At 54.2% G+C, this 12,522-nt stretch overlaps 1 protein-coding gene across 5 annotated transcripts in view; it reads right to left on the bottom strand.

Moving 5' to 3' along the window:
• Nucleotides 1-5,501, bottom strand: part of ARHGEF7 (Rho guanine nucleotide exchange factor 7) — a 103,158-nt gene extending 97,657 nt beyond the window's left edge. For all 5 annotated transcript variants that reach the window (XM_069602455.1, XM_069602450.1, XM_069602449.1 and 2 more), the window contains exon 1: nt 3,544-5,501. In XM_069602455.1, the coding sequence (XP_069458556.1) occupies nt 3,544-3,708 (165 nt within the window). In that variant the 5' untranslated portion in view covers nt 3,709-5,501. The remainder of the gene's footprint in view (nt 1-3,543) is intronic.
• Between the last annotated feature and the right edge of the window lie 7,021 nt (nt 5,502-12,522).

Here is a 12,522-nt window from a genome sequence, read left to right as displayed (position 1 = left end):
TAACCCCTGCAGAGGGTGCGGCCCTGCCCACCACGCTGTGCCCAATCCTGGTGTGTGAGGCCGGGCCTGCGGGTCTTTGCTGCGAAGTCGCAGGAAGCTAACACACAGCCCGGCGGCTCCCACAAGTCTGAGTGCACACCACAGCTCAGGCACCGGCAGGGCCACAGGGCCGTGCGTGTGACTCCACAGATACAGGTGGCGAGAGGGTCTCCTGGCCACACTTGGTGGCTTACGGTGTGTGCTGTGTTCCTGGGCAGAGAGAGAGGGATCCGGGTCCCTGAGTGTTTGAATCGAGCAGCATCACCTGCAGCAGTAACAAGGGACACTGAAGCAGCCCAGGGACGCCCCGGTGGTGCAGCGGTTAGGACTCCACACTCTCACCACCCAGGGCCGGGGGTCACTTCCTGGCGGAGGAACTACGACCCCGCCAGCCACGAGGGGCATCCCACAACCAGGTAAGGAAGTAAGTAAAGCAGCATTTCACGACTCCTATCATCCGAACGTGTCTTCCTGGTCGTACGGGAGTTTTGGAGGTTGGGGCATGACAGCCTCTCAATTTCAGCCCCTCTGACTACATGGTTCAGAGCCGGTTAAAGTGTTACCTAAGGAGCTAGGTGCCCAGAGGGCTCCCTGGACCCTGGGGCCTCCGCGTGTTTCTCATCATGGGGGAAACGAATGACGGAAGCAAACAGTGTGGGCAGGGCAGAAAAGCATCCTGGCTGTTACCAGACAGAATCAGAGCGGCAGGGGCTCACCCAGGGAGACCGAGCAGACCTCAGAACACCCACTGTTCTCTCCCCTTCGGCAGAGAGGACCCCCTCGGCAGCAACAAACTGCATGTCTCGCCTGAACCGCTCCTGGAAAGTTTCTGAGCCCCTCCTGTCCCCGTCTGACTTTCTGCCTAAAGAAAAGCAGGCCACATGAAGGGAACCTCGACAGAAAGCTTTGCAAAGCGAGCAGAACAATCTGAACCGAGATGAACTTCCCTTTCTTTCTTCACCCTCTCGCCGGCCCCGAAACAGAACAAAGCTACCGAAGGCACGAAACACACTGGGACAGGCTTTCCTAATGAAAGGCACACGGGCAACCCGAGCCGCCCCAGCTCTTCCCGCCTCTGCGCCACGCTCGCCTCCATCTGATGGCTCCTTTCACATGTTGTGAATTTGCAAACAGTTAAGTTGCAGGCTGCTGGCACCCCGTTAACCAGTCTTCCTTGTGTTCGTGTGGCAAGCTGGGGTCGAGTCAAGAGCCTTTCGATCCCCTGTGAACACTCGGCAAAGTTTCCAAACGTTCCTCTCTAAGGAAAAGAAACGTCCTCGGCCTGGCGTTCCCACACTGGGGTGAAGGGTGCTCAGCGTGTGTGCTTTCTGGCAAACAGGCACGTTCTCTGGTGTGCACGCAAACATGGGAAAGTTCAAGTAAATAACGTGCCTCAGGAAATGGAAAATGCTCATGAGACTTCTGAAACCCAGGGTTTCCAGGGGCGGAGAAGGGCTAATATTTTACTCCCCAAACCTACCTTTGTACCACAGAGAAGTGGTCGCTGTGTCTATAATTTGCGACTTTAACGTTGAACTTGCACTGTGGTCCCTCTACACAAACCAGTCGGGGCCTCCGGGCGGGGGGTGGTGATACAGGGTGGCTGCCCTATAAGAAGTTCCCAAACGACCACAGTTTCAGAGCATGCTGGGTTGTTTCCGTTTGGCTTCTGCAAACTAAACGTTAGCCATTCCTCTCTTTGTTGCTTCCGAGATGAAAGCAGGGCTACAGTTTTCTAAGAAAATCTTTCTACAGTTTAAAACAGAGTGATTCTTGAAGTCCACCAGTCAATATGAATGCAGTTAATATGCCAAACAGCCTATGCATTGATAATGACATGTTTTGAATCAAACAGCCTCTGAAGTCTCTTAAAGCTTTACTCTTAGAAATGGAACCGTTTTTTATATAAGCCTGTTTTGGTTAACTTAGCATGCATTTTCAATGCTTCTCAACATCTGTCTCTTATTACCAGAGGTCCTGATATCCAGATGACAACAAAGTATTCTGAGTGCCTTGGAAGTTCGTCTGCTCTTTATTCCTGTCTTGAGCCATAATTTTATTGTGGCACCAGGTTTGCTGAGGAGCAACATTTTTACTCCCTGGACAGACAGGGGGACAGTCTTTGTGAAATGCAGATTCTGTGTGGCACCCTGGATGGGAGGAGAGTTTGGGGGAGAAAGGATACGTGTGTGTGTGACTGAGTCTCTTTTGTCTCCACTTGAAACTATCACCGCATTGTTAATTAGCTATATTCCAATATAAAACAGAAAGTTTAAAAAAATACACTCCAAGTAAGAAAATACCCGAAACTAGTATGTGTACACAATTCAGATGAATACAGTCTTTTCTGACCTTTCAAATGTAGTGCCAGAACACGCACAGACTTAAAAGAGTCAACGTTTTACTTTCTAAAGTCACCTAATTAACATTTCATTGTTAGCAAACTGATACTGTACCTTTGGGGCCAATACACCCTATTTAAAAAATTAAATAATTTTTCCAAGTTATGGTGCACTTTAATATCTACATTTAAACCATTTAAGAAACTTGGTCTTAAGATTATGTATGGGGGGGGGGAAACTGGGGTAAGACTGTAGTGTTTCTGAGACACGGGGATCCACCGCGTTTAAAAGCGCCCTATCGGTTCGGCCGGCCCTGCTTTGTCAGCTGAGCCAGGGGAAAGCAAAGTTGAATCACTCAGAGCAGCGGCCAAGGTTCACACTCCAGCCGCGAGGAAACCGCAAGTCACCGAGAAGGGCAGCGGGTCTGCGGGACTCGGGGTTCTGCTCCGAACCAGGGATGAACCTGAAAATGCAACCTAGGACTTGCGGCCGGCCCTGAACAACGCCAGGGCTTCCCGACCCCGTGTGCGGTCCTCCGGGTTTGGAGACAGGAAGAATTCTTCCCTGGGGAGGTCAGCACACCATCTCCCAGTCCAGCTCTCCGCGACTGATAAACGATCTTTTAAAAATGCAACTGGTCAGCGAACCAGAGGCCGAAAGTCTCACACGATACCAGCAACAAAAGCTGTTCAAACAAAGCCGGGGAGGACGCCCGCGGGCGCCGCAGCCCGGTTTCGGCTCAGGTCGCCCGGAGCGGCGCCTCCTCCCGCGGGCGGGGCTCCTGCGACCCCGGCCCCCTCGGGCCGCTCCCCTCGAACGCGGCCCCCGCTCCCCGCCGGGCCCGCACACAATGGCGCCCCGAGCCCGGGCGGGATCCCGCCGCCGGCTCCCCCGCGCCGCCCGCGCGCCCCCCGCGCGCCCGGGCCCGCGCACAAAGGAAGCGCGTGGGCTCCTCCGCGCGCGCGCGCGGCCACCAGGTGCGGGCGCCGGCGACCCCGCGCCCGCGCGTCTCGGCGCACCCCGGGCCGCGGCGGGGGCCGGGGGGGGGGGGCGCGCGGCCTCCGTCCGCGCGGGGCCTCCCGCCGCCCGGGCCTCCCTCCGCCCCGGGCCTGTCCGCCGGGGGTGCGTGCGCGGGCCGGGCCGGGGGGGGGGTGGCACTCACTTTCTCGATGGTGCCGGGCAGCAGGCGCTCCAGCAGCCTGCAGAGGACCACCCCATCCTTCAGAGACGCCTGCAGAAAGCCCTCCGGGTCCGAGATGGTTTTCTTGGGCGACTCCAGCACGCCCAAGGTAATGAGCCACGTAACGGTCTGCTCGGCGGAATTCATCGCGGCGGCGCGCCCGGCCTGCCCGCGCCGCGAGCGCGTCTCGGCGCCGTTCACCTCGGAGCGGCCGCGGCCCGGCCGGCTGCGCCCACCGCCCCCTCCTCCCGCTCGCCCATGGAGAGCCCGGCGACGGCGATTGGCTCGGGCGGCGCCGCGGTCCGGCCGGCTCGCGCTCCCTCGCGTGCGTCCTGGCCGACTGTCAAGCGCCTTTTCATTAGATGCACATGAACCTGCGGCGGCCGCCCGGCGCCGCCCCCGCCGCCGCCTCCCGGCCCCCAGCCGCTGCCGCCGATGACATCACCGCGAGCAGAAGAAAGCCGCCGCGCCGGAGCGGCCCCGCGCCCCGACCCAGGGCCGCCCGGACCCGAACCGAACAGAACCCGGGCCGCGCCGGCCCCCGCGCTCGGGCCCGCCGCCGTGCGCCCCCGCCGTGCGCCCTCCGCACCCCGCCGGCGGTGCGCGCGCGTCCCCACCTGCGCCGCCGGGTGGACGGCCCCCGCCCCAAGGGCCCGGTGACCTCCAGGAGGCGACAGCCCGCCGGGCGCGAGAGCTCGCCGCGCCTCCCCGCCCGAGGGCCGCGCGCGCCCTTCCCCGGGTGCGCCCGGTGGGGCCCGGGGCAGCCCCCTCGGAGGAGGAGACCCGGTGGGGCCCCTCTCGCTGTCCTGGCCCTTCTGCCGCCTCCTTCGCTCCTCGGGAGACTCGGGACCTTTATTTGTATTCCTGATTCATGAATGTTTAAATGATTAAGTGCTTCCCAGAAAGCTCTTTTTATTTTTGCCAGTTTTATTTCAAGAGGTCGGGGGTGGAGGGAGCTGAAAACGAGACGTTTCCTTCTCTGCGCTACCTTGCAAGCCAATAATTACAGAACACAGTGATAATTAAATCTGTAACCAGATGGGTCTCTTTCGGGGAGGAATTGATTTCCCTGCTGCTGCCTCGCTCCTTGGGGACGTGACCAGCGGGAGCGCTGTGTGGCCAGTAGCAAGCGTGCCCCCAGCCGGGAGGCCCGTCTACCCCGCTCGGGTGACTTCCCTGGCCGGGGTGCCGCGGGCCCACCCTCCGGGACCAGAAACCTTGGAGCCACCGCACGTTAAATTGATGGTGGTGTTCCAGACACTGTGGGAGGAAGGTCAAGAAAACAGCAGAACCAGAGCTGGGTCTGCACAGACGACTGGGAAGGAAGGACTGAGAGCAGCTCAAGTCCAGACAGGCCACTTGGCCAGGTCACATGTGGTTGAGAGATGCTCAAAGGCCGGGCTATGAGCCAAGCGGGCCAGGCCTAAGGAACTCAGCCCTCTGTTCTAAGGAGGACGCTTCTTCAGACAAGGAACAACAGTGGCACTGTACATGCTGCAGGAGGGAGCGAGCCTGTCCTTAAAAGAAGGACCGTGAAGGTGTCCGTGTGTCCGTCCGCACCCTGAGTGCTTTGCCTGTTTGCTTGCTGTGACTGCCCCTGGCAATTTAAAAGCGTCATCTACAGCGACCTCGCACTTCCCAGGTGGCTCAGTGGTACAAAACCTGCCTGCCAGTGCAGGAGCCGCAGGAGGTGTGGGTTCAATTCCGTGGTCGGGAAGATCCCCTGGAGGAGGAAATGCAACCCACCCCAGTATTCTTGCCTGGAGGCTTCCACCGACCGAGGAGGCTGGCGGGCTACAGTTCATGGCGTCACAGTCAGACACGGCTGAAGTGACTAAGCGTGCATGCGCACACAGAGAGCTTACTCTGTGCCAGGCACATGTGGAATGTATTAATCCCATTAGTGACAAAAATTAGAAAACATGAAGATCAAAAAAAAAAAAAAACAGGCTTGAATCCCCTCTTCCTCCTTCTTCCAGAGCACTTCTTTTGCAACTGTGAATTGTATTTATTTCCAGCTTCGAGTTAAGTGGTTACGTTTTCTTTCTGGATGTGAACACAGAGTGGTTCAGAGAGCAGCGTGAACTCCGGATTTTAAGCGCCGTGTGGTGGTCACCTCCTGAGCTCCCGGCGTCTGCTCTGTGTGGCACAGTCACTGCGGCAGCCTTAGGAAGGTTCTGTCCCACGAGTGGTGGGACGGACTCAAGCCTGGGTTCTGCAGCTCCAGGGTCCATGCTTGGCACCCGCTGTCCAGCCCACGTCTGTCTACAGTTTCTACGAAACAGGACAGCTCCCAGCTCCATCAAGTTTTTTGTGCCCAAGGACACTTTGTCAACAAAAGGGCGTTCACCCAAGAGTAGCTGTTCACTGAGGCTCCTGTTTACTCATTACTGCTGAAATGGACGCGTGATTTAGAGTAGAGTCGTTACAATTCCAGATGCGTTAAATGACGTCCGTCGCTTTTAATCTAGAAAGCGGGTTTAAGGTTCAATCTGACTTAATCAAATGGTCCTGCAGAAAGGTGGCTCCAGGGAGTGGCCTTAGGTAGCCACTGAACCGGCAGGCAAGCATTATCAGAACGGGGACCCAGAGGCCACCTACTCTAACTGACCTCGGAAGTCCCTGAATGTTTAAATGCTCTATAGCAACCAGAGGCATTGTTACTTTGGATGTACATTCATTTCAAAGATTATTTGGAAGGCATTCCAGAAAGTAACACCGCTCAGACCTAGTTGTTTTTAACGGTATAATTGCCACTATCCAAGGTGGGCATCTGGTTAAGCTTAACATTTGTCCAAGCTCCTGTGCAGGAGAACTCTTTGCTCTTCTGGGTTGGTGCCAGTTAAGAATATTGCTGGCTGAGGATTTGACCTTGTCTGTGAATGCCCTTTGATGCACCCCGAAGGATCGTGGAAGGGCTCTCCACACAGGCCCAGGCCCCCCAGTTTCCTCCTTTCTCATGAGGACTTGAGCCTCATTCCCAGCTTGGCTGTCTGTTCATCCGATGGCCACATACAGCCCACTGTTAGAGCTTCACCCACAAATAGCCCCAAACCTGGAGCTACCACAGCTCAGCTGAACTGTGCCAACTCCGTGTGTTAGCTTGGTGCTCGGTGGACGGTGTTACAGAGGTGTTAAAAGCTACCCCAGCCCAAAGCCAGACAGACAGATGGCTGTTTCCCTAGCCACCACTCCCTGTAGAGACGCTTTTACTGAACTGGACGGTCATCTAGAGTGAAACGTGCAGTGGGAAGCAGTTCTGTGAAGCTCACTGTAACTAAAACAGTGCTTATTTGGCTTAAATGTGGTCAAATGCTAAAAATCAAAGACGCAAAGCAGGAAACTGTAAACTATTCTGGATAGATAGAGCTGAGCAGTTACTCAGGGAAGGAAGACATTTACAATTACAGTCATCGTGATGCCTAATGTCAACAGGACACTCATCCTGGTTTGAGTCCCCAGAACAGATCCTGCGCCAACTTGGATTCAAGTAGTTCACTTGGGGAGTGACCCCAGGGAGACACGCGAGGAAGGGAAGAAATGACCACACACTGCTTTCCGTAGCAGCTGCACCAGCTCACAGTCCCACCAGCAGTGCAGGGTTCCCTTCCCTCCCCTGTTGTTTGTAGACCTCCTGATGAGGCCGTTCTGGCTGGTGTGAGGGCTAGCTCACTGTCGTTTTGAGTTGCCCTCCTGCAAGAGTGGACGGAGGAGCCTGGTGGGCTGCAGTCCATGGGGTCGCTAGAGTCAGACACGACTGAGCAACTTCACTTTCACTTTTCACTTACTGTCATGCACTGGAGAAGGAAATGGCAACCCACTCCAGTGTTCCTGCCTGGAGAATCCCAGGGACGGGGGAGCCTGGTGGGCTGCCGTCTATGGGGTCACACAGAGTCGGACACGACTGAAGCGACTTAGCAGCAGCAGCAGCAGGAGTATATTGGACCAAGCAGCCTTTTTTTTTTTTTTCCAAGCGGCCTTTTGAAGGTAGATGTGTGGTTGGTTCCCTCCAGAGCAGAGGACAAATTTTCTCGCTGACCAGCAGATTATAAATAACGTTTCCTCCAGGACGAGGTGTGGGCGGGTTCACTTGTAGTCCCTTTGAAGATCAGGGTTTGCCAGCCTGGGGCTCTCAGCTGTGACACAAGCCCCCCCGTGTGCGGCGCCCAGCTGAGCCCACCCATCTTTGCCCTGGACTTGGGGTCGGGGGTCCTGGTGAGAACTTGAGGCTGTGCTGAGTCACGCGGCCCTTCCTCGCTCTGACCTGGGAGTCTCCTGTCTTCTCCTAGCAGCCATGAAGCTTTGGCTTAACTTCGTTAGCTTTCAAATGGCTAAAATCCCAGATCCATTATACTTCTTTATGGTCCCTTACTCATTGCCCAAAATTAGTGATCAATTACCCTTCTTTTTTTCCCTCTGAATATGGCTTTCACTGTGTCCCAGGAGTTTTATTAGATGGTACTTTCTTTTTCATTGCTCCCAAGGTGACTCGAAATTTCCCTTCTGATTTCCTCTTTGAGCAAATCTTTCTTAGGAATATTTTTCTTAATTATCAAGAAATTGAAAGTTTGTTGGCCACTGACTCTTAGTCAACTGAACCTATAAATCTCTACTTTTCAAAATTTGCTAAGATTTTAAATGTGCCTTGAACATAAAAGGATGCACATTCTCTGTTGGAGAGAGAATAAACTTCTATTTTCCAGGTAAGGTTTTTGTGCCTTTTTTAAAAGAACGTTTTATGCCAAAATAATTTTAGACCTACAATAGTTTGCAAAAATAGTACAGAGGGCTCCCAGGTAGGCTTCCCCTGGCTTCCTTCAATCATAATGTGTCGCACAACCAGAGAACAGCTCAAAGCAAGGGCATCGATGCTGGTTCAAGACTGTTCACTAAACTGTAGGTTTATTTGTACTTTGCGTGTGTGGTTCATCAGCCCCACCTCGTGTGCAGCTGGCGTCGTCACCACCCAGGCAGGTGCAGAACTGCCCGTCTGCGGGGTATGGAAAGGGGAGAGGGCAAAGCTCTCCAGTGGTCTTTCTGGAAGTGGGGGGCTGAAGCTGACCACAGAGTCCCCGCTGATGTTCCTGGGCAGTCACCCCTGCCCTGCTGAGATTTTGAGTCTTGCCCCCACCCTTTCTGTGAGATATGCCCAATCCTGAAAGATATAGACGTTAAAATCACATTTTCCCTAAGTCTCAAATCATTGAAACATCTTATGTGAGATGTTCAAAGCACAGGTGAATTGAAACCGTATCTCCTTTTCACAAATTCTGCCTTCAGTCGATTCATAATGTTCGTCTTTGTCCTGTTTCTTTTATGCTTATTTTCCATGGATCTGATCACAGTTTTCCATTCCTGTTTCCTTCTTCCTTATACCCACCTGATGACTCTTTCCCTTTCATTTTCAGCCTTTCTTCCTCACTTTAAGTTAGATTGTGCCAAGAGCATAAATGGGTTTATTTTTTATGACTCGTTGACAGGGTCTGGTTTTTTTTCCATAATAAGTCCACTCACGTCTAGTGTACTGACCGATAGACTTCATTTTGTCCCTGCTGTTGTAAATAAATTTCTTTTTACCTTGCATTGCTGAGGTCTATTCTCCTCTTCTGAGTGTTTGCCGGTGCGTTCAGATGGCTTTGTTCCATGTTTTGCCCATTTCTTTTTTAATTCGAAAGTTGCATCATAGTGTTTCATTTAGTAAATGGTTGCCTTTCCTTGCCTGGCTTATGGTCAGACTCGTGTAGCTCTGCTTTTTAAAGTGAGCCGCCGTGACTCACTGTTCCCCACTGATGCGCTGCTTTCTTCCTGCTCACCAGCCGCCCCGAGAGACGAGGCTTGCAGAAGGCTTGTACCTCCCGCTGCTCATCAGCTTCACCCCCACACTTCCGGAGAGACCACTGGAGGGCTCTGCCTTCTCCTCTTTCTATACCCTCAGCGCCCACAGTCTGCCATCTGTTTGTCTATGATTAGGCTTCCCAGGTGGCCCTAATGATAAAAGACCCTCCCGCCAGTGCAGGAGACTCTAGAGATGCAGGTTCCATCCTGGGTCGGGAAGATCCCCTGGAGGAGGAAATGGCAACCCACTCCAGTATTCTTGCCTAGAGAATCCCATGGACGGAGGAGCCTGGTGGGCAATGGTCCAAAAGACCGTGGGTCGCGAAAGAGTCAGACACAACATTAGAATTTCATTTGTAGTATGCCTTGTTTTCCAGGAGTCTTTATCAAGCCCTTGTATTACACACACATGGGTGTGTGTGTCTGCGTGTCACTGTTCACCGCCACTTTGCACTCTCTTCATGCACCCTGAGGTTTGGGTGTTCGGTGTCGTGTCTCAGACGTTCCCCTCTAGTGGGGCACGTGAGTGATAGACTGTGTTATCGATCCATGTCTGTATAAGGGCACATGTCCCCCGGCAGAGCGCGGCGTCTTGGCTGGGCAGAGAATCACACAGATGAGCCCTCTGCTCGCCCGCACCTGGCAGGAAGCTCTCCCATCGTCTTGCAGCTCCTCGTGAGGCGATCCTCCTACTCTCTGTAGGGAACTTGATCTTTTGGTCTAGAGACTGGTCGGATTTTCCTCTTTATTGTTAAAGACCAGGGTTTTCATCAGGACCTGATCTGAGTGTGTGGGTGCATATGTGTGTGTGGGTGCATATGTGTGTGCATATGTGCACGTGTGTGGGTGCATGTGTGTGTGGGGTGCATATGTGTGCATGTGTGTGCATATGTGTGCGTGTGTGCATATGTGTGCATGTGTGGGTGCATATGTGTGCGTGTGTGCATATGTGTGCATGTGTGGGTGCATATGTGTGCATGTGTGGGTGCATATGTGCCCGTGTGTGGGTGCATATGTGTGCGTGTGTGCATGTGTGTGTGTGCATGTGTGTGCATATGTGTGCATGTGTGGGTGCATATGTGCCCGTGTGTGGGTGCATATGTGTGCGTGTGTGCATATGTGTGCGTGTGTGCATATGTGTACGTGTGCGTGTGTGTGCACACGTGCATGTGTTTACCCTCATGGCTCCCTGTGACTTGATGGCCTTTTCAAACTGCTGACTCCCATCTCTCTGCAGTTTAGGGAAATGTGCTTCAATCACTTATACTTAATGCCTCTCCTTCTCTCTTTTTTTTTTTTAACACCCTGGAACCCCTCTTATCTTCCTGTTAGCTCTTCTTTATGATTCTCAATGTTGCTTTTTTCCCCTCGTGGTTTCTAGCTCTGTATTTTTACTCTGTGCTCTGAGCTATGGCTTCCATTTTATATGCCAGCCCAATATCCTGGGTGTTCTCCTCCCATTCAGCACTTATATTTTTCTTTTATTTTCAGGGAGTCACTTTTGTGTTGTACCTGAAACTCCTTAAGCCTGTTTTTGCCTCACGTTTATAATTTTAGGAAAGAGCGACAGGAAACATAATCCCACAATTGAGGGGATTTGCGGTGGTTAAATGGAGAAGGGAATGGCAACCCACTCCAGTGTTCTTGCCTGGGAAATCCCATGGACGGAGGAGCCTGGAGGGCTACAGTCCGTGGCGTCAGAGTCAGACACGACTGAGCGACTGAGCGCTTGGTGGTTAAAGTGCTCACTCGGTCATTCTGTGCCCAAGCAGAGAGGTAAGGGGGCTTCGGGAGGTTTGTGGGGACTGGGCGGCCCTCTCGTCCCATTCATCACCAGCCTCAGTGTTTCTGCCCTGTGCGGATGCCTCACTTCGAGTCCCCGTTCCCTTCTGTCCAGAACCTCTGGAACCCCCGGGTGGTGCCTGCTCGGGGCAGTCGGTTCTTCGTGCTGAGCTCGTGCCCGCCTTCTGGAGGGCGCTCTGCGGACCTCGCCACCGCATTGTCCCCTTCCACCTCCCCCGACCCCCTCCTATCCTTCGCTAACTCGCCCTCGGTCCTGCCGACCCTCCCCACCCCACGCCAGCCTGCCGTGATCCCTCCGCCACCCCGACCGCCTTCACGCCGCCGTCCTGTGGGCTGCTTCCTGCCCCGGCGCCTCCCGCAGGCACCGCACTGAGCCTCCATCCCGGGCTGGTGGAAACGAAGCCCGGGTTCTGTTGGGCAGAGTTAACCCCTGGCTGGTATCGGATCCTCACCGGGGCTGAACACCTCCCACACTTTCCTTACCTCCGTGAGGAGCACGAATCCGAGGTTCTCGGGCTCTTCACAAGGCTCTTTGAGGTCTGGGGGTTAAGAAGCCCTTTGAGCGCTGATGGAGACGCAGAAAAGCCTCCTGGGAGGCAGCGTGTCTCCACGGGCCTCAGGTCACGGCCGTGCAGGACAGAGAGCAGATGCGAGCGGAACGCACAAGCCTCACGCCTTCTGTGGCTGAGCAGACCTGCCTCAGAGCAACGGGCGCTAGGATGAAAATGTCCCCATCGTCTGTGTTTGTGGGATCCGTAATGAGGCTGCAATAGACACGCATTTTAGGAAGCAGAGTGTTTCACACGTGTGTCTCCTCCACACGTGGTTTACTCTGGGGACAGCGCTGAGTGTCATTCTCAATGCCTCTGCCTGGAAGTTACATAAAACGTGTGTACAAACCCCCAGAGTCGGAAGTGAACGACTGTGTGCCAGGGTTCTGTGGGGCTGTCGTCGCTGTTGGCCTTTAGTTGCCCAGTCGCGTCCGGCTCTTTGCCACCCCATGGACTGCGGCACACCAGGCTTCCCTGTCCTTCTCTGTCTCCCAGAGTTTGCTCAGATTCATGTCCATTGAGTCGGTGATGCCATCCAACCATCTCATCCTCTGCTGCCCCCTTCTCCTCCTGCCCTCAATCTTTCCCAGCATCAGGGTCTTTTCTAATCAGTCAGCTCTTCCCATCAGGTGGACTTCAGCTTCAGCATCAGTCCTTCCAATGAATATTCAGGGTTGATTTCCTTTAGCATTGACTGGTTTGATCTCCTTGCTGTCCAAGGGACTCTCACGAGTCTTCTCTTCACACCACAGTTCAAAAGCATCAATTCTTT

Source organism: Ovis canadensis, chromosome 10, assembly GCF_042477335.2.
Source record: "Ovis canadensis isolate MfBH-ARS-UI-01 breed Bighorn chromosome 10, ARS-UI_OviCan_v2, whole genome shotgun sequence".
Lineage (NCBI taxonomy): Eukaryota > Metazoa > Chordata > Mammalia > Artiodactyla > Bovidae > Ovis > Ovis canadensis.
This window is presented reverse-complemented; position numbering and strand designations above follow the sequence as displayed.